This window comes from Mesocricetus auratus, unplaced genomic scaffold (genome assembly GCF_017639785.1).
Source record: "Mesocricetus auratus isolate SY011 unplaced genomic scaffold, BCM_Maur_2.0 Super-Scaffold_100006, whole genome shotgun sequence".
In the NCBI taxonomy this organism is placed as follows: Eukaryota; Metazoa; Chordata; class Mammalia; order Rodentia; family Cricetidae; genus Mesocricetus; species Mesocricetus auratus.
Genome location: NW_024429190.1, coordinates 100727739 through 100751923, shown reverse-complemented (window position 1 = coordinate 100751923; position 24185 = coordinate 100727739). Strand labels below are relative to the sequence as shown.

Sequence of the window (24185 nt, the reverse complement as noted above, 5' to 3'; positions counted from 1 at the left end):
AGCATGATTGCAATACTTAGAAGACAGAAGAGCTAGCTGTGGTGCCGCATGCTGTGATCTCAGCCCTCGGGGGACAGACACAAGTCTGAGGCAGGGCCCAGAGAACAGCAAGTGCTGGGTCAGCCCGGGCTTCACAGTGCGAGCATCCTTATACATGTGGATCTTAGGTGCATGACACAGCTTCTCAAAGGAAGACTTTAGTTGTCTCTCTTTCCCCTTCTCTCACTTCCTCTCACTTAATTTTCTACAATGGAAATACTACAAAAGTAACCAGAAACAATTAGATGATTTTTTTTAACGGAAAGGATGGTGAACAATGCAACCTAGGGAGAATAGATGAAATGAGAGCTCTGGTTACCTGTCATGGATGGAGTTGATGTAAAGGTTCACAAACCAGATGAGAGAGTACTGGTACATGGGGTCAATGTTCGCCAGGTCTGCAATGCTGAAGAACAACACTGATGAGTGCTTGGCAATGGGCCTGTAGCCTTCTCGGGACTCTGCTATTTTGAGTTCTGTTTTTTCTGCAACCTGGTAGAAGAGAGAAATCAAGATGAATGAGCAGGGAGTGTCTTCATCATGTACTTTTCATATGATGATTTTATATGTATTTGAACAACCCTTAACTCAATGAAAAATTATATGAGCCTAATTTAAGTACACTCCTCAAGAGAGGAGCTTCCAGCTAAAAGCTGGAAAGGAAGGAAAAAGGAGGACGTTTGCACTGTAGGTTAACAGTGTGGCGCCCACTGGCCATTGCTCTCTTATCTGAAGAAAATGAGCCTTCAGTCTCTGCATGAGTCTGACATGGGTCTGTCAGCTGTTTACCCTCTTTGGTTTTAACAGGTCAGAGGAAGGAGGAGGCGGGAATGGAGAGCAGTGTGCACGTATCCATGTTGAAGACACCACCATGTGTACTGGAGCTCAGCACAAACCCTGACTACCTAATAGTTAATGCTTTTATATCTACCGAGAATACTTTTCTCAACTAGTCTCTCACTCATGTAACGTCTTTGCAGCTAGTAGTGTCATATATATTCAACCCTGGAAGAAGAGAAAGGTTCCCTAAGGCAGTAGCTCTGACTTGACAACCCAGTCTGCTAGGTTGATGCTCATCCTATGGGGAAAATGCTTTAGAACACTCCCCAACCCACTCTCCATGCTTTGCTATGGCTTCCTGTGTGCCGGCTGCTGAAGGGGTGTGCCTGTGCAGCCTTGGTTCCATAGAATAACATAATATAGTCAGGTGTCCTGTGTACCGGCTGCTGAAGGGGTGTGCCTGTGCAGCCTTGGTTCCATAGAATAACACAATATAGTCAGGTGTCCTGTGTGCTGGCTGCTGAAGGGGTGTGCCTGTGCAGCCTTGGTTCCATACAGTCAGGTGTCCAAGAGGATTAGAACTTGAAGCACATCAGAATGTCAGTCAGGAGGTCCTTGTCATAGGTGCTAGCAGACAATGGGAAATTTCCTCTGTGTCGTTTACAGAAACGAGGACAGAGGCTTTGCAGAAGAAACTGATCTTTTGAGAGTGTAGAGAAGACACTCCCTTCTTTGGTTCTTCAGAAACATAAGGGACCAAACACTTGGCAGAAAGAATCCTTATCAACACAGTATAAAACCAGACTTCTTGACTGGGCGGTGGTGGCGCACGCCTTTAATCCCAGCACTCAGGAGGCAGAGGCAGGTGGATCTCTGTGAGTTGAGACCAGCCTGATCTACAAGAGCGAGTTTCAGGACAACCTCCAAAGCCACAGAGAAACCCTGCCTGGAAAAACCAAAAACCAAACCAAACCAAACCAAAAACAAACAAACAAAAAACCCAAAACCAAAACCAAACAAAATCCCAGACTTCTTGAACATTTTTCCCCACGGTGGCGCTGCATTGAGGGAAGATGCGGATGAATGCATTCTCTGTTGCTTTAAGACTAAAGTGGGGGCTGGAGAGCTGGCTCAGGAGTTAAGAGCACCAGCTGCTCTGGAAAAGGACCTGAGGTCACTTTCCAGGACCCGGATAGCAGCTCAAAACCATCTAACTCCAGTTCCAGGGGATCTGACATTCCCTCTGTCCTCAAAAGGCACAGGCAGCGTGCAGTACACAGACATACGTGGGACAACACACACACACACACACACACACATATGCAAATCTTTGAAAAATTTTAAAATCTTTAAAAATACTTCCACAGTACACAAACAGACTCTGGGAGCTCATTCCACATAGAGGGACACTCTCTCAGCCTTGACAAACAGGGGAGGGCCTAGGCCCTGCTCCAAATAATATGACAGATTTTGATGATCCCTCATGGAAGGCCTCACTCTCCCTGGGGAGCAGAAAGGGGATAGGACAGGGGGTCAGTGGGGGGCAGGGGAGGGAGAGGGAGAGGGAACTGGGATTGATGTGTAAAACAAGCTTGTTTCTGATCTAAATAAAAAAAAAAACCTTTAAAAGAAAGAAAAAAAGAATAAGAAATGTTTTACAGGGGCAGGTCCTGAATTGAGATGGCAGGATGGTTCAGTGGTAAGAGCTGAAACTTTGCTGACAACCTGAGCTCCTCTCCAGACCACATGTGAAAAGCCAGAAAAGGTGGTTCCCATCTGTGATCCCAGAACGTCTGTGGGAAAGTGGTAGGTACAGACAGGAGAGGCAGCTGACAGTCTGTGATACAGTGCAGAGCAGAATTAACAAGAAAGAGTTGGCTGATTTGGTTTCAGTTCTAGAAAGCTGGCCTCTGACTTCCACATGTGCAGCACTGGCCCTGTCACTCACATGCCCCATCTCATAGATAAACACAACCTACTCTCTCTCTCTCTCTCTCTCTCTCTCTCTCTCTCTCTCTCTCTCTCTCTAGTAAACACACTAAACACACGGAGGACAGGCTGATGTTAGAACACCCCCTAGTGGTTCCAATAACCACGTATTGCTCAGCCATTCAGGACTTACCCTGCACACCTCAAATTCCACCCACCACCTGGAGCAGGACAACTTTTAAACTTCAGTTTTTAGATGAAGAGTCAAGGAAAACGAAACAAACCTGATAAACTGCACACATAGCTAACAACTTTATTTCTTCTCTGTACAGATAATGTGCAGATGGAACTAAGTTGAGAGAGATTCAACAGTAAGATATCTAGAGTTTAAAATTAGTTCCTAAGTTTTCATATTTTGTCAGTCTTTGTTTTCCTCAGAGCCTGGAAACAAACCAGAATGTCAGAGTCCAAACATTCCTATGAGTCCTTATTCTCACCTGCTGCTTCTTCGTTATCTCATTAGACATCAACTTGGCAGAGTCTAAGACTTTTATTGCACTTTCATCTTCTAAAATGTTTCCTTCTGAAGATGACAATGTTTCTAGAATCCTTGTCTCTATGTCTTTTAGCTGCTTCTTGTTAGCTGCAGACTGAAGAATAAGAACATTCCGCTCCTCCTCTAATTCTGGTCTAAGAAAGACAGAAACATTTGCCATAAATCTGTAGTAATTAATCTAATTTATATCTAAATATCACGCATAAAATTTTGGGGATATTTGAATTACTACTTTATTGCTGTGACAAAAACTAACCAATTTTATTATGGTAAGGAGAAATAAGTGCATACCATGATGGCAGTTTTGACGGTTAATGTGTTATAATCTAGAATTGCTTGGGAAGGGGGTTTCAGCGACGGATTATCTATGTCAGGTTGGCCACCACTTCATGGGCTGGACCCTGAACTATGAAAAGGGAAGAGGGAGCTGAGTGCGGGCATGCATGTGTCTACTGCTCTCTTCTCAGAAATGTATTCAAACACACAGAATAGTATTGAATGACCAGTTCATTCACGCTCCTGCTGCTGTGACTGCCCTGCTAACAAGGACTAAGCTGGAACTGTGGGCCGAAAGAAGCACTTTCTCCCCCAAGTTCCTTTTTTGTTAATGTATTTGATCACAGCAATAGGAAGTGAAAAGGCTCTTACAAACATTGAGTTGAGAAGTTTAAACAAAGAGAACATCATCTGCATACTTGAAATGTGACAGCAACTCTAGGAAGCAATCCTTATGGCTCAGCTGGCTACACACAGGAAAATTAAAAACAATACTCCAAGCAGGAAGCTTCTTATTAATTCTTTGGCTAAGTTGTCAATAATGCTTCTGAAATAGCAATCATAGGGAGGAGGACTGGTCCTCCTGGCTTTTTAAGTGAAAGGTGAAATTGGCATTAAGGGTTAATGAGCAAAAATAGGACCAAACATCAAAATAATACCATTTGACATAGAGAATGTTATAACAAAGGTCTTGTTTATATATTAATTTTGGAAGTAACAAAGCTACTTTTATATACTTTTAATTTGATTTCACTCAATAATGTCATGATAAACTTCAACTAGAATCAACTACTTTCTCCCAGAGCAGTTCTCTCTTGTACCTCTTCTGGGTACTGCTACATTTTTCTCATTTGAAAAGTGGTGTATGTTAATAATGGAAAAATACAAAATATCAATAAAATCATAAAAATTGCCTGTGCTTTTATATACTTGGTAAAATAACTGCTAATATTCAGGTATATTCTGTCTTAATCTTTTCCCTTCTTTTTTTCATTTTGAACACAGATTCATTCATCAATTTTTAAAATATAGTATTACTTATACTACATATGTAGTTTTTTATCCTGTTTTCACACCCTATCTTCAAGCATTTTCTAAATTTACTATTCTGTATAGAAGTATTTGAATACATTTCTGATTATATCTAAGTCCTTTATTACTATGGGAAAAATTTCTAGTTCAGGCTGATAGAAGTCACAGTGTGTATTCTGACCCTCATCTATAATAAAAGACCAATATAACATGACTTGGCTTAATAGTTATTGCTTAAAGGTTATTTTAAAGGATTATATAATTGTTTGACTTATAATGACAAAATATAAAACATAGCCATTTCAAAATAGCCACAAAAATACCAACAGCCTACAGATATTCTCCAAACTGCCTAAAGCATCTACAGAACTGCATACCTTTCCTTTGCGACCACAATGCCCAGTAGCTGGTCTTCAAGCCCTTCCGGGGTTATCATGAAGTTGAGCAAGGACACTTTTGTAGCCAGCTCTGGCATGTAGTGTGGGTTTCTCAGCTTTGTGGTGATATAAAATTTAAAATCAAAAGAATATTCAATAATGACTTCACCAAGTCGAATGCAATCAATACCACCTATATTTAAGGGAAAAAACAAACAATAAATGAGCCAAAGTTACTTAGCCTCTTTTCCTATGTACTTCTAAGGCCTTATGTAAGTTATAAGCAAAGGGACCTAAGTAAGATGAAACAGAAAACAGATATGACAAAATTCACTGGTGCAGAGACAAGTAAGCAATTATACAGTAGGGCTCATTCTGTAGCAACATAGGACACTATCTCTGGTTGTCATGGACCTTTGTAAATCAAGATACTTTTTGATTTTTTTCTACCAAATTTTGACTGTGATTCTTAAGTTTTTATATGATTAAAGATCACCAAAGTATTAGAACTTGACAGAGATAAATGGTCATCATCAGAAAGATACATAGTGGGTAATGTTTACCTAGATTCAACTCTGGTCCACATTCTTGTCATTATTCATAATTAATGGACTTTCTGAGGTCAACAATCATAAGACAAGGGGATTTCTGTCTGGCATCAACTGGATCATGCTCTCAGCAGAACTAGAATCTAGGTAGTAATGAATAAGGCGAAGATGAGGGCGAAAGTGCTGACCTTAGGGGACCTGATGGAGGTTCACTTCTGAAAGCATCTTTCAGATTTATCTCCCTGCATAGCAATGCTGCAGGAGCTCTACACTGTCATCATCGCCATTATTAAGTTTACATATGATTTTTCTTTTATGCCTCAAAACAATCCAATCATCTTTCAGTTCTACCTTGTTTAAAAGTTTGTCTAAGTAGCAAAGGCTCCAAAGAGGGATCCAGATCTTCTCCAACGTTTTCCAGCAGAAGTGGAGTTCCAAACTGAATGCAGTTTTCCAGCGTTCTCATATAGTCCGTATCTGATAGCTTAATGACACTAAGCATATTTTCTTTCTCAGAGTTTTTGATCCACTTATTGGCTTGACCCTGAGGGTCAATCATTAGAGGCCTAGATATATAAGAAGAAAATTCCAAGAGAAACACATAAATGCTACAACGTCTTAAAATCTATGCAATTAAGTAAATGTTGTTGTCAATTGTTACAAAGTATTTTATATCAAGATTTATATTCATAAAAGTCCTATGATTATATATGTTTGTGTATGTTAACAATAACAACTAAAGAAGGGGAAGCTCATGGACCCCAGACTGATAGCTGGGTAACCAGCATAGGACTGATCCAGACCCCCTGAACATGGGTGTTAGTTAGGAGGCCTGGTTAAGCTATGGGGCCTCTGGCAGTGGATCAGTATTTATCCCTAGTACAGGAATGGACTTTGGGTGCCCACTTCACATAGAGGGATACTCTCTCAGCCTAGACACACGGGGGAGGGCCTAGGCCCTGCTCCAAATGATATGACAGACTTTGAAGATCCCCCATGGAAGGTCTCACCCTCCCTGGGGAGCAGAAAGGGGACGGGATAGGGGATCAGTGGGGGGTAGGGGAGGGAGAGGGAACTGGGATTGGCATGTAAAGCAAGCTTTTTTCCTAATGTAAATTAGAAGAAAATTAAAAAGAAACAAACGGCAAATTTACAAAAAAAAAAAAGGTCATGAGTTTGCCAGGGATGGCAGAGCAGGAGGAAAGGAAGTGGGAGAGGGAAGGGTAGATATTGTAAAATTAAGAATTTAAGTTAACACAGAAAGTAAAAGAAGTGCCCCTGGTTAAACCAGTGGTCACAAAGCAAAATCAAAAAAGAAAGAAAGTACAATGGTGAGAGGAGGGGGAGGAGCATAAGAGGGGGTAAATGGATGAGTATGCAGAATGTATTATATACATGTATGAAGTTATTTAGTCTCACATTGGCCAAAATCCCAAGATTCTAAAACCAGACCCGTGTTAGAGAACTAGGACGTTGTGAATCTGTGAGTTGTGCTGTTTTCATAACACTGTCATCACAGCAATTTTAACGCATGGCATCACTTACTGTAATGTGAAAAGTAATGGTACAAACATACCAGTTAATAAACGATTTTTGTACGTTTGTAAGTAAAGCTACATGGAGTGAGTGCCCAAGTTAAGTCTGGTGTATATTTAAAATCTATTTAGGAATGTTTTTCTAGGATAGTAAGGTAAAGGCTTTGCGTTTGAGAATATATAGTTGGTGGCTGGAGTGATGGGTCAATGATTTAGGGCATTTGCTACTCTTGCAGAGGACCTATGTGGCAGTTTACAAGTGTCTGCAGCTCCAGGGGACCAAACACCCTTTTCCTGGCCTCTGTAGGCAACCAGGCATGCATGTTGTACACAGAAAGACACACAAGCAAACACTTATGCACATAAAATAAATAAGTCTATTTAAAAAAGAATATACAATTAATTAGGAGGGAATAGAACAGTGGTTACTCAGCCTGGGACTTGTTGGATGGGGGAGGCTATAGAGGACAGCAGTAAATGGGAATTGTAATTAACTTTTATATGAGGAATAATTTCTAGTATTATAATGAGAAACAGCCTCTTCAGTGGTAATACAGCCATGACATCATTAGATTTTAAGTGTCCCCATTTCTAAACCATGCCATGATTATACTTTTGGGTTCTCATAGTCATCTGGTATACTCTTAAGTGCACAGTGTCCTCATTCAGGCATACTTACTGCCCCACTTTATAAATAGAGAAATCGATGCAAGAATTATTTGGAAATCTTTCATTTGGTGAGACTCCTGAATAAATGGTGGAACCACAAATGCTCATGTGTTTATTATACAGTAGAGTACAACCCTCCCTGAAATGAAATATCCACACATGGAAGAATCTAAAAACAGTTATCCTGAGAGGAAGATGTCTCATATAAATGTCAAGAAGAAGATATGATGTCTAGTATAGATATTAGGCATAACTAATCTATGTTGAGAAGTAATTGGAAAGATGATTTCCTGGGTAAAGGAATTATCCAGGAGGAAGCCTTGCTCTGCATGTTGGTGGAGGCTTGAGTGTACAGGTATATACTCTTTTTGAACTCACCAAATGGTACACTGGAGTTTTTCTATTTTGGTATATATAACTTTTACCTCAAACAAAAAATATATAAGCTAATATTGATGTAGTCAACAGTCTACATGCTGACGGCTAAGGGGAAAACACATGTCTGTAGCTCATCTGTAAACACATTTAGAAAGATGGGCTGGCACAAGTGTAGATGGATTTGTGACTAAGCAGCAAATCAAACAAAATGCTAACTGCAGGGTCTAGGGGTGACCATTACACTGCTGCTTCTGGTGAAAGTCTCTCAACTTTTATAAAACAAAATGCTAACTGCGGAGTCTAGGGGTGACCATTACACTGCTGCTTCTGGTGAAAGTCTCTCAACTTTTATATATTTGAACACTTGTAAATAAACACAGGGAAACCCTTTACATTCCTTACCATCTTCTAGAATTATTAACAATCACACCGTTGTCTATGGAGAATGCATCTGTTGGTAGCCCAGCTATATTCCAAGCTCTAATTTTTACTGGATCACCCAAGGTTTTACTCAATGAGAACTCCTCTGAACAAGGGATTTTTTTCTCCTGTAAGAAATAAAAGTCTGATATATTCTTTCATCTTAATTGAAATATTAAGTTAAAATACATATTTAACTGCTATAACTAAGAATCATAAAAACTACGTTGAAAGTTGGGCATTGAGAGTATTTTACGAGTTAAAGAAAAGGGAGGGAGGGAGGGAGGGAGAGGGAGAGAAGGGGAGAGAGGGGGAGGGAGTGAGGGGGAGGGAGGGGGAAGGAGGGGAAAGGAGGGGGAGACAGACAGAGAAAGGGACTTTGCATATATTTAGTGTTCTTCCTTTCCCTGTTCTCATCACTACCATAATTTCCAGAATATGCCTGAAATGTTCGAAAACAAAGCGTGCACGTGTAAATTCAGTACCTTGCATAGCAAGCTCCAATCTTGCGTGCATTCTTGCCGAAACCCCGAAGTGAAGGCACCAAGGTAGGCTATCACTCCTGCTGACACTAAGACGTCACCAGTTAAGTTCTCATAAGTTATCTGAAGGTCACTGGCAGCTTGAGACCATCTGTGCAACAAACCAAAGGCAAAACCAAGTAACAGCAGACAACTGTATGCGAAGGGATGGCTGGGGGGATGGCTCAGTGGTTAAGAGCACTGAGTTCAGTTTGAGCACCCACATGGTGGCTCACAGCCGTCTGTAACCACGGCTCAGAGACTCCAATACCCTCTACTGGCCTCCACAGACACCAGGCAAGTATGTGGTGCACAGACATACATTCAGGCCAATAGTCATATACATAAAATTAAAACAAGAAAAGGAAATGTCAGCCTTATCTGTAAAATGAGAAGGTTGGATCCCTTCTAGCTCTGATAAGCCACATTATATGAATCACGTTTCAATATTAGGGCAATAGGTCTGTCTTGGAGGACTCAGCCTTCCCAACAACAATGACAACCCCTAGCATTTTTGCTTTATAATTTTCTGTTTGGTCCCACTGTTTGCTTCAATATTTATTTCTAGGAAAATAAGAACAAGAAACATGCTGGGCGTTGGTGGTGCATGCCTTTAAGTCCAGCACTTGGGAGGCAGAGGCAGGTGGATCTCTGTGAGTTCAAGGCCAGCCTGGTCTCCCGAGCCAGTTCTAGGACAGCCTCCAAAACAATACAGAGAAACCCTGTCTTAAAAAAAAAAAGAACGAGAAACATTTGGAGTTCATCCAGAAATACTATTGTGAAGCAAGACTATTTGATACTCTTTAAATTAAAAAGTTGAGTTTCGGACTAGAGAGATGGCTCAGAGGTTAAAGAGCATTGACTGCTCTTACAGAGGTCCTGAGTTCAATACCAGCAACCACATGGTGGCTCACAACCATCTGTAATGAGATCTGGTGCCCTCTTCTGGTGTGCAGGCATACATGCAGGCAGGACACTGTATACATAATAAATAAAAATATTTTTTAAAAAATTGAGTTTCTGCAGATAAAGTTGATAGTTTTTCCATTCATGATAAATGAAAATCATCGTGATAGAAGTTATTTGAAACCGTCTGACTTGAACTAAGTTGCTATTTCATGCTATTCATTGAGTGAACATTAAAATAATGAGACATCTGACTCTCCAGTCCAATCTAAAGATACACAGAAAATTGGAGAATAACTGCCCAACAATTGCCACATAGATTATAAAACTGTTAACATTGCATTTTCTTTTCTCCTCTTCCCCTCTCCTTGTGGGTTTTTGAAAACAAGCCATAAATACTGTTCCCAACATGTATCTTGCTCCTTTGGAGAGTCCCAGCTCCCAATTCTCAATTAGCCGCTGTAAAATCGGAAGTAACTGTGACCAGCACCCGATGATGGCCCCCGCCCCTCTCAAGCCGGTTACCCTTAACGCTCCTGAGAAGCAGTCGCCTCTACCTTGATTTTTCTCCTCCCAGCCCTCCTATCAGTTTTGAGGCTCGCTCCAGCTTCTTGGCGCACAGCTCCACCTGATCTTCTAACGCTGCCTTCTCCTCGGTTTTCTCAAGAAAAGTCTTCTGTAAATTCTCCAGATGATGCTCTACTTCCGCGAGTTCTCCCCTCTTCTTATTCAAGAGCTCCATTGTCTCAGCCAAGGACTTCTGAGCTTCTGATAGTCGCGCCTTCTTAGGAGCCACAACCTGTTTGGGAACAAGATGCAGATGATGTGTGTATTCTATGTACAGGTCAGACATGGGGTACAGCGACAAATTGTACAGAGTACGCGTTTAAATCTTACAGCAAAAAACCTATATACTCCACAAAATACACTAATTGCTTGGATTTGTATATTACAGTATAGAAAAAAATTATTCTGGAATAACAAGCTATTTTAACCTAGAGTAAAAATATCCCAATATGCAGCAAAGTGTTTTAAAATAAAGAGAAGTTTCCTATCAACTGGAAAAGGGGCAGTGTCAGGTGACTGTTTCTTCCTGTTTGTTTCACTTGCTGGTTTTTCTTTTGAGACAGGTTCTTACCCTACAGTCCTGACTGGCCTTGAACTCACCCTATGTCTCTCAAACTCATGACAATCCTCCTACCTCAGTGGATACCTAAAAAAAGATCCTTCTCAATTCAAGCCATTACTTCACAGGATCTTTCTTCACTCTTAATTTAATAATACTGAATCTTAACCTGATGGATCACCTCACTTAGAACATTCAAGATCTTTTACATTTCTATTATATTTGTTTACTGTGTGGGTATGTCTGCACATGTGTGCAAGCATGGCATGCCACAACATACATGTGGAGGTCAGAGGACAACTAGCAGGAGTTGGTTTTTTCCCCCTCTTACTATGTGGGTTCCAAGGGTTGAACTAAGGTCATCAGGCTTGATGGCAAGCCTAATTCACTGGCCTATCTTGCTAACCCTGCATCAAGTTTTAAAGCAGAACTTTATTGAGATATAATGCATGTATTACACAATTCACCCATTTGAAGTGTAAGTACCAATGGTCTTTAGTATAGTCACAGAACTATGCAATAATTACCACAGTAATTTCAGAACATTTTTCTTGACTCCAAATGGAAACTTCATAATCATTATTAAGTTATTTTCTACCTATCTCCTCATCCCTTCTTCTAACCTGTGGCCCCAGGAAATAACCGATTTACCTTCTATTTCTCTGTATTTGTCTATTCTAGGTGTTTTTCCTCTTTTATAACTATGACTACATATCCTTCAAACCAAATATCTCCATCCTCTTCTCCCTTAATTACCCAGGCCTCTGGATACTAACTCCAAGTCACCAGGCCCTAACTCCCTGGAACATCATTTTAAAAAAATGTTCAACATCCTTAGTCATCAGAAAATGTAAATTAAAATTACCTTGAGATTTTTACCTTATCCAAGTCAGAATGTCTACAATTAAAAAAAAAAACAACCCAGTGCCAGGCAGTAGTGATGCATGCCTTTGGTCCCAGCACTCGGGAGGCAGAGGCAGGTGGATCTCTGTGAGTTTGAGGCCAGCCTGGTCTACAGAGCGAGTGCCAGGACAGGATCTAAAGCTACACAGAGAAACCCTGTTTCAAAATACCAAAAAAAAAACAAAAAACAAAAAAAAAACACCCAAACCAAAACAAAAAACCAAACCAAACCAAAAAACCCAAAAAAACCGGCCAACCAAACACACAACACAAAACTATAAAATTTCTTTGGTAGATATGGGGAAAGAACACTTATTCACCACTGTTGGGAGTGAAAAACTTGTACATCTGAGTATGGAAATCAGTGTGAAGATTCCTGAAAAAGCTAAAAGCAGATCTACCATATGGTCCAGCTACACCACTTCTGGATACAAACTCAGGGACTTTGTACCCTACTATAGAGAAACCTGCACACCTATATTCATACCCTACTATAGAGACACCTGCACAACTATATTCATATCCTACTATAGAGACACCTGCACAACTATATTCATATCCTAGTATAGAGACACCTGCACACCTATATTCATATCCTACTACAGAGACACCTGCACACCTATATTCATACCCTACTATAAAGACACCTGCACACCTATATTCATACCCTACTATAGAGACACCTGCACACCTATATTCATACCCTACTATAGAGACTCCTGCACAACTATATTCATACCCTACTATAGAGACACCTGCACAACTATATTCATATCCTAGTATAGAGACACCTGCACACCTATATTTATATCTTACTATAGAGACACCTGCACACCTATATTCATATCCTACTATAGATACACCTGCACACCTATATTCATATCCTACTATAGAGACCTGCACACCTATTTTCATATCCTACTACAGAGACACCTGCACACCTATATTCATATCCTACTATAGAGACACCTGCACACCTATATTTATACCCTAAAATAGAGATACCTGCACACCTATATTCATATCCTACTATAGAGACACCTGCACACCTATATTCATATCCTACTACAGAGACACCTGCACACCTATATTCATACCCTACAATAGAGACACCTGCACACCTATATTCATGCCCTACTATAGAGACACCTGCACACCTATATTCATACCCTACTATAGAGACACCTGCACACCTATATTCATATCCTAGTATAGAGACACCTGCACACCTATATTTATATCTTACTATAGAGACACCTGCACACCTATATTCATATCCTACTACAGAGACACCTGCACACATATATTCATACCCTACAATAGAGACACCTGCACACCTATATTCATACCCTACTATAGAGACACCTGCACAACTATATTCATATCCTAGTATAGAGACACCTGCACACCTATATTTATATCTTACTATAGAGACACCTGCACACCTATATTTATATCCTACTATAGAGACCCCTGCACACCTATATTCATATCCTACTATAGAGACACCTGCACACCTATATTCATATCCTACTACAGAGACACCTGCACACCTATATTCATACCCTACAATAGAGACACCTGCACACCTATATTCATACCCTACTATAGAGACACCTGCACACCTATATTCATACCCTACTATAGAGACACCTGCACACCTATATTCATACCCTACTATAGAGACACCTGCACACCTATATTCATATCCTAGTATAGAGACACCTGCACACCTAAATTTATATCTTACTATAGAGACACCTGCACACCTATATTCATATCCTACTACAGAGACACCTGCACACCTATATTCATACCCTACAATAGAGACACCTGCACACCTATATTCATACCCTACTATAGAGACACCTGCACAACTATATTCATATCCTAGTATAGAGACACCTGCACACCTATATTTATATCTTACTATAGAGACACCTGCACACCTATATTTATATCCTACTATAGAGACCCCTGCACACCTATATTCATATCCTACTATAGAGACACCTGCACACCTATATTCATATCCTACTACAGAGACACCTGCACACCTATATTCATACCCTACAATAGAGACACCTGCACACCTATATTCATACCCTACTATAGAGACACCTGCACACCTATATTCATACCCTACTATAGAGACACCTGCACACCTATATTCATATCCTACTATAGAGACACCTGCACCCCTATATTCATATCCTACTACAGAGACACCTGCACACCTATATTCATATCCTACTATAGAGACACCTGCACACCTATATTCATATCCTACTACAGAGACACCTGCACACCTATATTCATACCCTACTATAGAGACACCTGCACACCTATATTCATATCCTAGTATAGAGACACCTGCACACCTATATTTATATCTTACTATAGAGACACCTGCACACCTATATTCATATCCTACTACAGAGACACCTGCACACCTATATTCATACCCTACAATAGAGACACCTGCACACCTATATTCATACCCTACTATAGAGACACCTGCACACCTATATTTATATCTTACTATAGAGACACCTGCACTCCTATATTTATATCCTACTATAGAGACCCCTGCACACCTATATTCATATCCTACTATGGAGACACCTGCACACCTATATTCATATCCTACTACAGAGACACCTGCACACCTATATTCATACCCTACAATAGAGACACCTGCACACCTATATTCATACCCTACTATAGAGACACCTGCACACCTATATTCATACCCTACTATAGAGACACCTGCACACCTATATTCATACCCTACTATAGAGACACCTGCACACCTATATTCATATCCTACTACAGAGACACCTGCACACCTATATTCATATCCTACTACAGAGACACCTGCACACCTATATTCATATCCTACTACAGAGACACCTGCACACCTATATTCATATCCTACTATAGAGACACCTGCACACCTATATTCATATCCTACTATAGAGACACCTGCACACCTATATTCATATCCTACTATAGAGACACCTGCACACCTATATTCATATCCTACTACAGAGAAACCTGCACACCTATATTCATATCCTACTATAGAGACACCTGCACACCTATATTTATACCCTACTATGAAGACACCTGCACACCTATATTCATATCCTACTACAGAGACACCTGCACACCTATATTCATATCCTACTATAGAGACACCTGCACACCTATATTCATATCCTACTATAGAGACACCTGCACACCTATATTTATACCCTACAATAGAGACACCTGCACACCTATATTCATATCCTACTACAGAGACACCTGCACACCTATATTCATATCCTACTATAGAGACACCTGCACACCTATATTCATATCCTACTATAGAGACACCTGCACACCTATATTTATAAGCTACTATAGAAACACCTGCACACCTATATTCATACCCTACTATAGAGACACCTGCACACCTATATTCATACCCTACAATAGAGACACCTGCACACCTATATTCATACCCTACAATAGAGACACCTGCACACCTATATTCATACCCTACTATAGAGACACCTGCACACCTATATTCATACCCTACTATAGAGACACCTGCACACCTATATTCATACCCTACTATAGAGACACCTGCACACCTATATTCATATCCTACTACAGAGACACCTGCACACCTATATTTATACCCTACTATAGAGACACCTGCACACCTATATTCATATCCTACTATAGAGACACCTGCACACCTATATTTATACTCTACTATAGAGACACCTGCACACCTATATTCATATCCTACTATAGAGACACCTGCACACCTATATTTAAACCCTACAATAGAGACACCTGCACACCTATATTTATACCCTACAATAGAGACACCTGCACACCTATATTCATATCCTACTATAGAGACACCTGCACACCTATATTTAAACCCTACAATAGAGACACCTGCACACCTATATTTATACCCTACTATAGAGACACCTGCACACCTATATTCATATCCTACTATAGAGACACCTGCACACCTATATTCATATCCTACTACAGAGACACCTGCACACCTATATTCATATCCTACTATAGAGACACCTGCACACCTATATTCATACCCTACAATAGAGACACCTGCACACCTATATTCATATCCTACTATAGAGACACCTGCACACCTATATTCATATCCTACTACAGAGACACCTGCACACCTATATTCATATCCTACTACAGAGACACCTGCACACCTATATTCATATCCTACTACAGAGACACCTGCACACCTATATTCATACCCTACAATAGAGACACCTGCCCACCTATATTCATATCCTACTATAGAGACACCTGCACACCTATATTTATACCCTACTATAGAGACACCTGCACACCTATATTCATATCCTACTACAGAGACACCTGCACACCTATATTCATATCCTACTATAGAGACACCTGCACACCTATATTCATATCCTACTACAGAGACACCTGCACACCTATATTCATATCCTACTACAGAGACACCTGCACACCTATATTCATATCCTACTACAGAGACACCTGCACACCTATATTCATACCCTACAATAGAGACACCTGCACACCTATATTCATACCCTACTATAGAGACACCTGCACACCTATATTCATACCCTACTATAGAGACACCTGCACACCTATATTCATATCCTAGTATAGAGACACCTGCACACCTATATTTATATCTTACTATAGAGACACCTGCACACCTATATTCATATCCTACTACAGAGACACCTGCACACCTATATTCATACCCTACAATAGAGACACCTGCACACCTATATTCATACCCTACTATAGAGACACCTGCACAACTATATTCATATCCTAGTATAGAGACACCTGCACACCTATATTTATATCTTACTATAGAGACACCTGCACACCTATATTTATATCCTACTATAGAGACCCCTGCACACCTATATTCATATCCTACTATAGAGATACCTGCACACCTATATTCATATCCTACTACAGAGACACCTGCACACCTATATTCATACCCTACAATAGAGACACCTGCACACCTATATTCATACCCTACTATAGAGACACCTGCACACCTATATTCATACCCTACTATAGAGACACCTGCACACCTATATTCATATCCTACTACAGAGACACCTGCACACCTATATTCATATCCTACTACAGAGACACCTGCACACCTATATTCATATCCTACTACAGAGACACCTGCACACCTATATTCATATCCTACTATAGAGACACCTGCACACCTATATTCATATCCTACTATAGAGACACCTGCACACCTATATTCATATCCTACTATAGAGACACCTGCACACCTATATTCATATCCTACTACAGAGACACCTGCACACCTATATTCATATCCTACTATAGAGACACCTGCACACCTATATTTATACCCTACTATGAAGACACCTGCACACCTATATTCATATCCTACTACAGAGACACCTGCACACCTATATTCATATCCTACTATAGAGACACCTGCACACCTATATTCATATCCTACTATAGAGACACCTGCACACCTATATTTATACCCTACAATAGAGACACCTGCACACCTATATTCATATCCTACTACAGAGACACCTGCACACCTATATTCATATCCTACTATAGAGACACCTGCACACCTATATTCATATCCTACTATAGAGACACCTGCACACCTATATTTATAAGCTACTATAGAAACACCTGCACACCTATATTCATACCCTACTATAGAGACACCTGCACACCTATATTCATACCCTACAATAGAGACACCTGCACACCTATATTCATACCCTACAATAGAGACACCTGCACACCTATATTCATACCCTACTATAGAGACACCTGCACACCTATATTCATACCCTACTATAGAGACACCTGCACACCTATATTCATACCCTACTATAGAGACACCTGCACACCTATATTCATATCCTACTACAGAGACACCTGCACACCTATATTTATACCCTACTATAGAGACACCTGCACACCTATATTCATATCCTACTATAGAGACACCTGCACACCTATATTTATACTCTACTATAGAGACACCTGCACACCTATATTCATATCCTACTATAGAGACACCTGCACACCTATATTTAAACCCTACAATAGAGACACCTGCACACCTATATTTATACCCTACAATAGAGACACCTGCACACCTATATTCATATCCTACTATAGAGACACCTGCACACCTATATTTAAACCCTACAATAGAGACACCTGCACACCTATATTTATACCCTACTATAGAGACACCTGCACACCTATATTCATATCCTACTATAGAGACACCTGCACACCTATATTCATATCCTACTACAGAGACACCTGCACACCTATATTCATATCCTACTATAGAGACACCTGCACACCTATAGTCATACCCTACAATAGAGACACCTGCACACCTATATTCATATCCTACTATAGAGACACCTGCACACCTATATTCATATCCTACTACAGAGACACCTGCACACCTATATTCATATCCTACTACAGAGACACCTGCACACCTATATTCATATCCTACTACAGAGACACCTGCACACCTATATTCATACCCTACAATAGAGACACCTGCCCACCTATATTCATATCCTACTATAGAGACACCTGCACACCTATATTTATACCCTACTATAGAGACACCTGCACACCTATATTCATATCCTACTACAGAGACACCTGCACACCTATATTCATATCCTACTATAGAGACACCTGCACACCTATATTCATATCCTACTACAGAGACACCTGCACACCTATATTCATATCCTACTACAGAGACACCTGCACACCTATATTCATATCCTACTACAGAGACACCTGCACACCTATATTCATACCCTACAATAGAGACACCTGCACACCTATATTCATACCCTACTATAGAGACACCTGCACACCTATATTCATACCCTACTATAGAGACACCTGCACACCTATATTCATATCCTAGTATAGAGACACCTGCACACCTATATTTATATCTTACTATAGAGACACCTGCACACCTATATTCATATCCTACTACAGAGACACCTGCACACCTATATTCATACCCTACAATAGAGACACCTGCACACCTATATTCATACCCTACTATAGAGACACCTGCACAACTATATTCATATCCTAGTATAGAGACACCTGCACACCTATATTTATATCTTACTATAGAGACACCTGCACACCTATATTTATATCCTACTATAGAGACCCCTGCACACCTATATTCATATCCTACTATAGAGATACCTGCACACCTATATTCATATCCTACTACAGAGACACCTGCACACCTATATTCATACCCTACAATAGAGACACCTGCACACCTATATTCATACCCTACTATAGAGACACCTGCACACCTATATTCATACCCTACTATAGAGACACCTGCACACCTATATTCATACCCTACTATAGAGACACCTGCACACCTATATTCATATCCTAGTATAGAGACACCTGCACACCTAAATTTATATCTTACTATAGAGACACCTGCACACCTATATTCATATCCTACTACAGAGACACCTGCACACCTATATTCATGCCCTACAATAGAGACACCTGCACACCTATATTCATACCCTACTATAGAGACACCTGCACAACTATATTCATATCCTAGTATAGAGACACCTGCACAACTATATTTATATCTTACTATAGAGACACCTGCACACCTATATTTATATCCTACTATAGAGACCCCTGCACACCTATATTCATATCCTACTATAGAGACACCTGCACACCTATATTCATATCCTACTACAGAGACACCTGCACACCTATATTCATACCCTACAATAGAGACACCTGCACACCTATATTCATACCCTACTATAGAGACACCTGCACACCTATATTCATACCCTACTATAGAGACACCTGCACACCTATATTCATACCCTACTATAGAGACACCTGCACACCTATATTCATATCCTACTACAGAGACACCTGCACACCTATATTCATATCCTACTACAGAGACACCTGCTCACCTATATTCATATCCTACTACAGAGACACCTGCACACCTATATTCATACCCTACAATAGAGACACCTGCACACCTATATTCATACCCTACTATAGAGACACCTGCACACCTATATTCATATCCTACTACAGAGACACCTGCACACCTATATTCATATCCTACTATAGAGACACCTGCACACCTATATTCATATCCTACTACAGAGACACCTGCACACCTATATTCATACCCTACAATAGAGACACCTGCACACCTATATTCATACCCTACAATAGAGACACCTGCACACCTATATTCATACCCTACTATAGAGACACCTGCACACCTATATTCATACCCTACTATAGAGACACCTGCACACCTATATTCATACCCTACTATAGAGACACCTGCACACCTATATTCATATCCTACTACAGAGACACCTGCACACCTATATTTATACCCTACTATAGAGACACCTGCACACCTATATTCATATCCTACTATAGAGACACCTGCACACCTATATTTATACTCTACTATAGAGACACCTGCACACCTATATTCATATCCTACTATAGAGACACCTGCACACCTATATTTAAACCCTACAATAGAGACACCTGCACACCTATATTTATACCCTACAATAGAGACACCTGCACACCTATATTCATATCCTACTATAGAGACACCTGCACACCTATATTTAAACCCTACAATAGAGACACCTGCACACCTATATTTATACCCTACTATAGAGACACCTGCACACCTATATTCATACCCTACTATAGAGACACCTGCACACCTATATTCATATCCTACTACAGAGACACCTGCACACCTATATTCATATCCTACTATAGAGACACCTGCACACCTATATTCATACCCTACAAGAGAGACACCTGCACACCTATATTCATATCCTACTATAGAGACACCTGCACACCTATATTCATATCCTACTACAGAGACACCTGCACACCTATATTCATATCCTACTACAGAGACACCTGCACACCTATATTCATATCCTACTACAGAGACACCTGCACACCTATATTCATACCCTACTATAGAGACACCTGCACACCTATATTCATATCCTCGTATAGAGACACCTGCACACCTAAATTTATATCTTACTATAGAGACACCTGCACACCTATATTCATATCCTACTACAGAGACACCTGCACACCTATATTCATACCCTACAATAGAGACACCTGCACACCTGTATTCATACCCTACAATAGAGACACCTGCACACCTATATTCATATCCTACTACAGACACACCTGCACACCTATATTCATATCCTACTATAGAGACACCTGCACACCTATATTTATACCCTACTATAGAGACACCTGCACACCTATATTTATACCCTACTATAGAGACACCTGCACACCTATATTTATACCCTACTATAGAGACACCTGCACACCTATATTCATATCCTACTATAGAGACACCTGCACACCTATATTCATATCTTACTATAGAGACACCTGCACACCTATATTCATATCCTACTATAGAGACACCTGTACACCTATATTCATATCCTACTATAGAGACACCTGCACACCTATATTCATGTCTGCTCTACTCACAATAAAACCTTCGCTGTCCACCAACTGATGAATAGACAAGGAAAATGTGGTATGTTTACAAAATGGATTATTATTCCGCTGTCAATAATAATGAAATTATTTAACTCACAGGTAAATTGATGGAGCTGGAAACAATCATTCTTAGGAAGGTAACCCAGATTCAGAAAGAGGAAGGTTACATGTTTTCCTCATTTGTAGATGTTAGCTTTGAATCGTCAGATGTATGTGTTTCATTTGGAATACCCACAGAGGGTGGGGTAGAGTTAGGTTTTCAAGGTGGGAGATGTAGAAAACAGTGACATAAAATCTTAAAGGGGACTAATAAAACAGAAAAGGTTTACACTGAGGTGGGGGAGGGAAGGTTAGAGGAAGGAATGCTAGGGGGGTTAAAATCATATAGAAACCTACTTGCTATAGAAGCTTACACACACACAGAGTTAACCCCCCCCATATATATCTCACTTACCCTGTAAGGGGACAACAATGACCCTATTAGATACTGCAAGCTAGCAAAAGCCCAATGCTGGGAATGGATTCCCTTGTTTGGAGTTGCTGGTCAGTGAAGCCCCATAGACCCCCAAAACATTACAGGCTACGGCCAGTGTTATTGGTTTACCACCAGGTCTTAACGATGAGACCCCTTTTGCTCAAGATACCATGCTCTTGAGTGGGACATGGAGACAGATAGTTGGTACTGACCCAGAAGCTCATCCCATTGGCTAGCTTCCACAGTGCTAGAGGTGCTATGAAAGCTGTCCGAGGAGAGTAACCCTCAATTCTACCCAGCTGCAAACCCTGTGAGCTACAATAAGGACATGCCATTGGTGTGACAGTGGCACAATAATTATGGAATAACCAACCACTTTCTGAGTGGGTTTACCTCCTACTCCACAGGATGAAGCCCATACCTGGCACTATTGTTGGGCCAAGAACCTGTGGCTACACAGACCACAGGCCTTAGGGGAGGACCTACTGCTAGTATCCTGCTAGTAAACCAACTCCGAGAGACTTGCTGACGTGTTCAGGTGGAGCTCTCTTGCTGACATATTCATGGAGCGCTGGACCTCTCAGCCTTCGTCAGGGAAGCTTCTGTTTGCAGCAGATGCGCATTAACAGGGACTCACAGATGACTGAGGTAAAAAAAACCTTGCAGAATGCTTAGCCTTGAATTGAACATATATCCTGCACCTGCCCCTAAAGCTCAGGGATCACAACAGAAGAGGGGGCAGAAAGACTAAGAGGCAGGGATGGCGAGTGAATGAAAGGAAAAGCGTCCTCTGGACACAACAGAGCAGGGTTACATGCGAACTCACAGCAGCGAGGCAGCATGCTCAAGGCGTGTCAAGCTCAGGCCTGCCGAATCCCGGAGTGGACCGGGAGGCGGACGCGAAATCCACCGCTAGCTGAGGAGCCGCTGGCAACTGGGAGGAGGGGAGCCAAGCTTTCTTCGAGGGTGTGGCCACCAGTGGCTGACCACGCCCCAGTGGGAGACCACACATTTGAGAATACGTGATCAGCACGAGCTGGACTCCACAGATAGAAAATAACAAAGAGAACACAAAGTTGGGTGGGTGGGTGGGTGGGCAGGGGAGGGGATGGGTCTGCAAGGAGTTGGGAAGAGGTGAGTATACTCAAAACTCATTGCATAAAATCCCGAAAGACCTAACACAACACAAATTAAAGAAAGGTCGAGTGTACGTCCTTATTTCTGGGACTATTTTGGTAAAAAATGGGTGTGCAAGCCCTGAAGATACCTTTGCCACTCTGTCATACACTTCCATGGCCATGATCCACTTGCACAGACCCTCAGCTGCAGAAGAAGCTTTGGCGACCTTAGGCGGGTCGAACTCAGGGTTTGTCAGGTACTCGCTACGAATCTTCTGCATAACAGTGACCTATATAAAAGGGATGTGGGTTTTCAATTAAAACATTCGTCACATAACCATAAAGTGCAAGAAAATCATATGTAGTAAGAACATTTGGATTTTAAAAAGTTACTTTGATACGACTTATTGAGCAAAAGGCATTTGCCGCCGAGCCTGGTGATCTGAGTTCAACCCCTAACACTCATATGATGGAAGGAGAAACCTAGATGCCTTATGTCACCGGAGTGCCATGGTATATACATACCCACACTAAACACACACACACACACACACACACACACACACACACTTACACAAACTCTCTCACACACACACTCACATATACACACAAATGATCTTTTAAAAAGTTACATTGTTTTTAAAAATCAAAACAAACATTTTGGGGTAATTTAAAAAGTATAATTGTAGCAGAAACAATATTTATGACTAAATACATAAATTTATGGATATTAAAGAAAGTTTTTTCAAAAATGCTAAAAAGACCAAATCAGAACATTTGAAAACAGAATAATTAACATGAATAACAATTCAAATGGAAAATATGATACCTTCCTATTTTATGTAAATACGAACAAGATTTCCTTATAAAG

The 24185-nt window shown here is 40.7% G+C and overlaps 1 protein-coding gene across 4 annotated transcripts in view; it reads right to left on the bottom strand.

Annotated features, from left to right (window-relative positions):
* Dnah12 (dynein axonemal heavy chain 12) overlaps positions 1–24185 on the bottom strand; it is a 155214-nt gene that overhangs the window by 29709 nt on the left and 101320 nt on the right. For all 4 annotated transcript variants that reach the window (XM_040747769.1, XM_040747772.1, XM_040747773.1 and 1 more), the window contains 8 exons: positions 23464–23604; positions 10524–10765; positions 9025–9172; positions 8522–8667; positions 5889–6103; positions 4990–5182; positions 3246–3438; positions 359–531 (listed from right to left, as the gene is read on the bottom strand). In XM_040747769.1, coding sequence (XP_040603703.1) covers positions 359–531; positions 3246–3438; positions 4990–5182; positions 5889–6103; positions 8522–8667; positions 9025–9172; positions 10524–10765; positions 23464–23604 — 1451 coding nt within the window. The remainder of the gene's footprint in view (positions 1–358; positions 532–3245; positions 3439–4989; positions 5183–5888; positions 6104–8521; positions 8668–9024; positions 9173–10523; positions 10766–23463; positions 23605–24185) is intronic.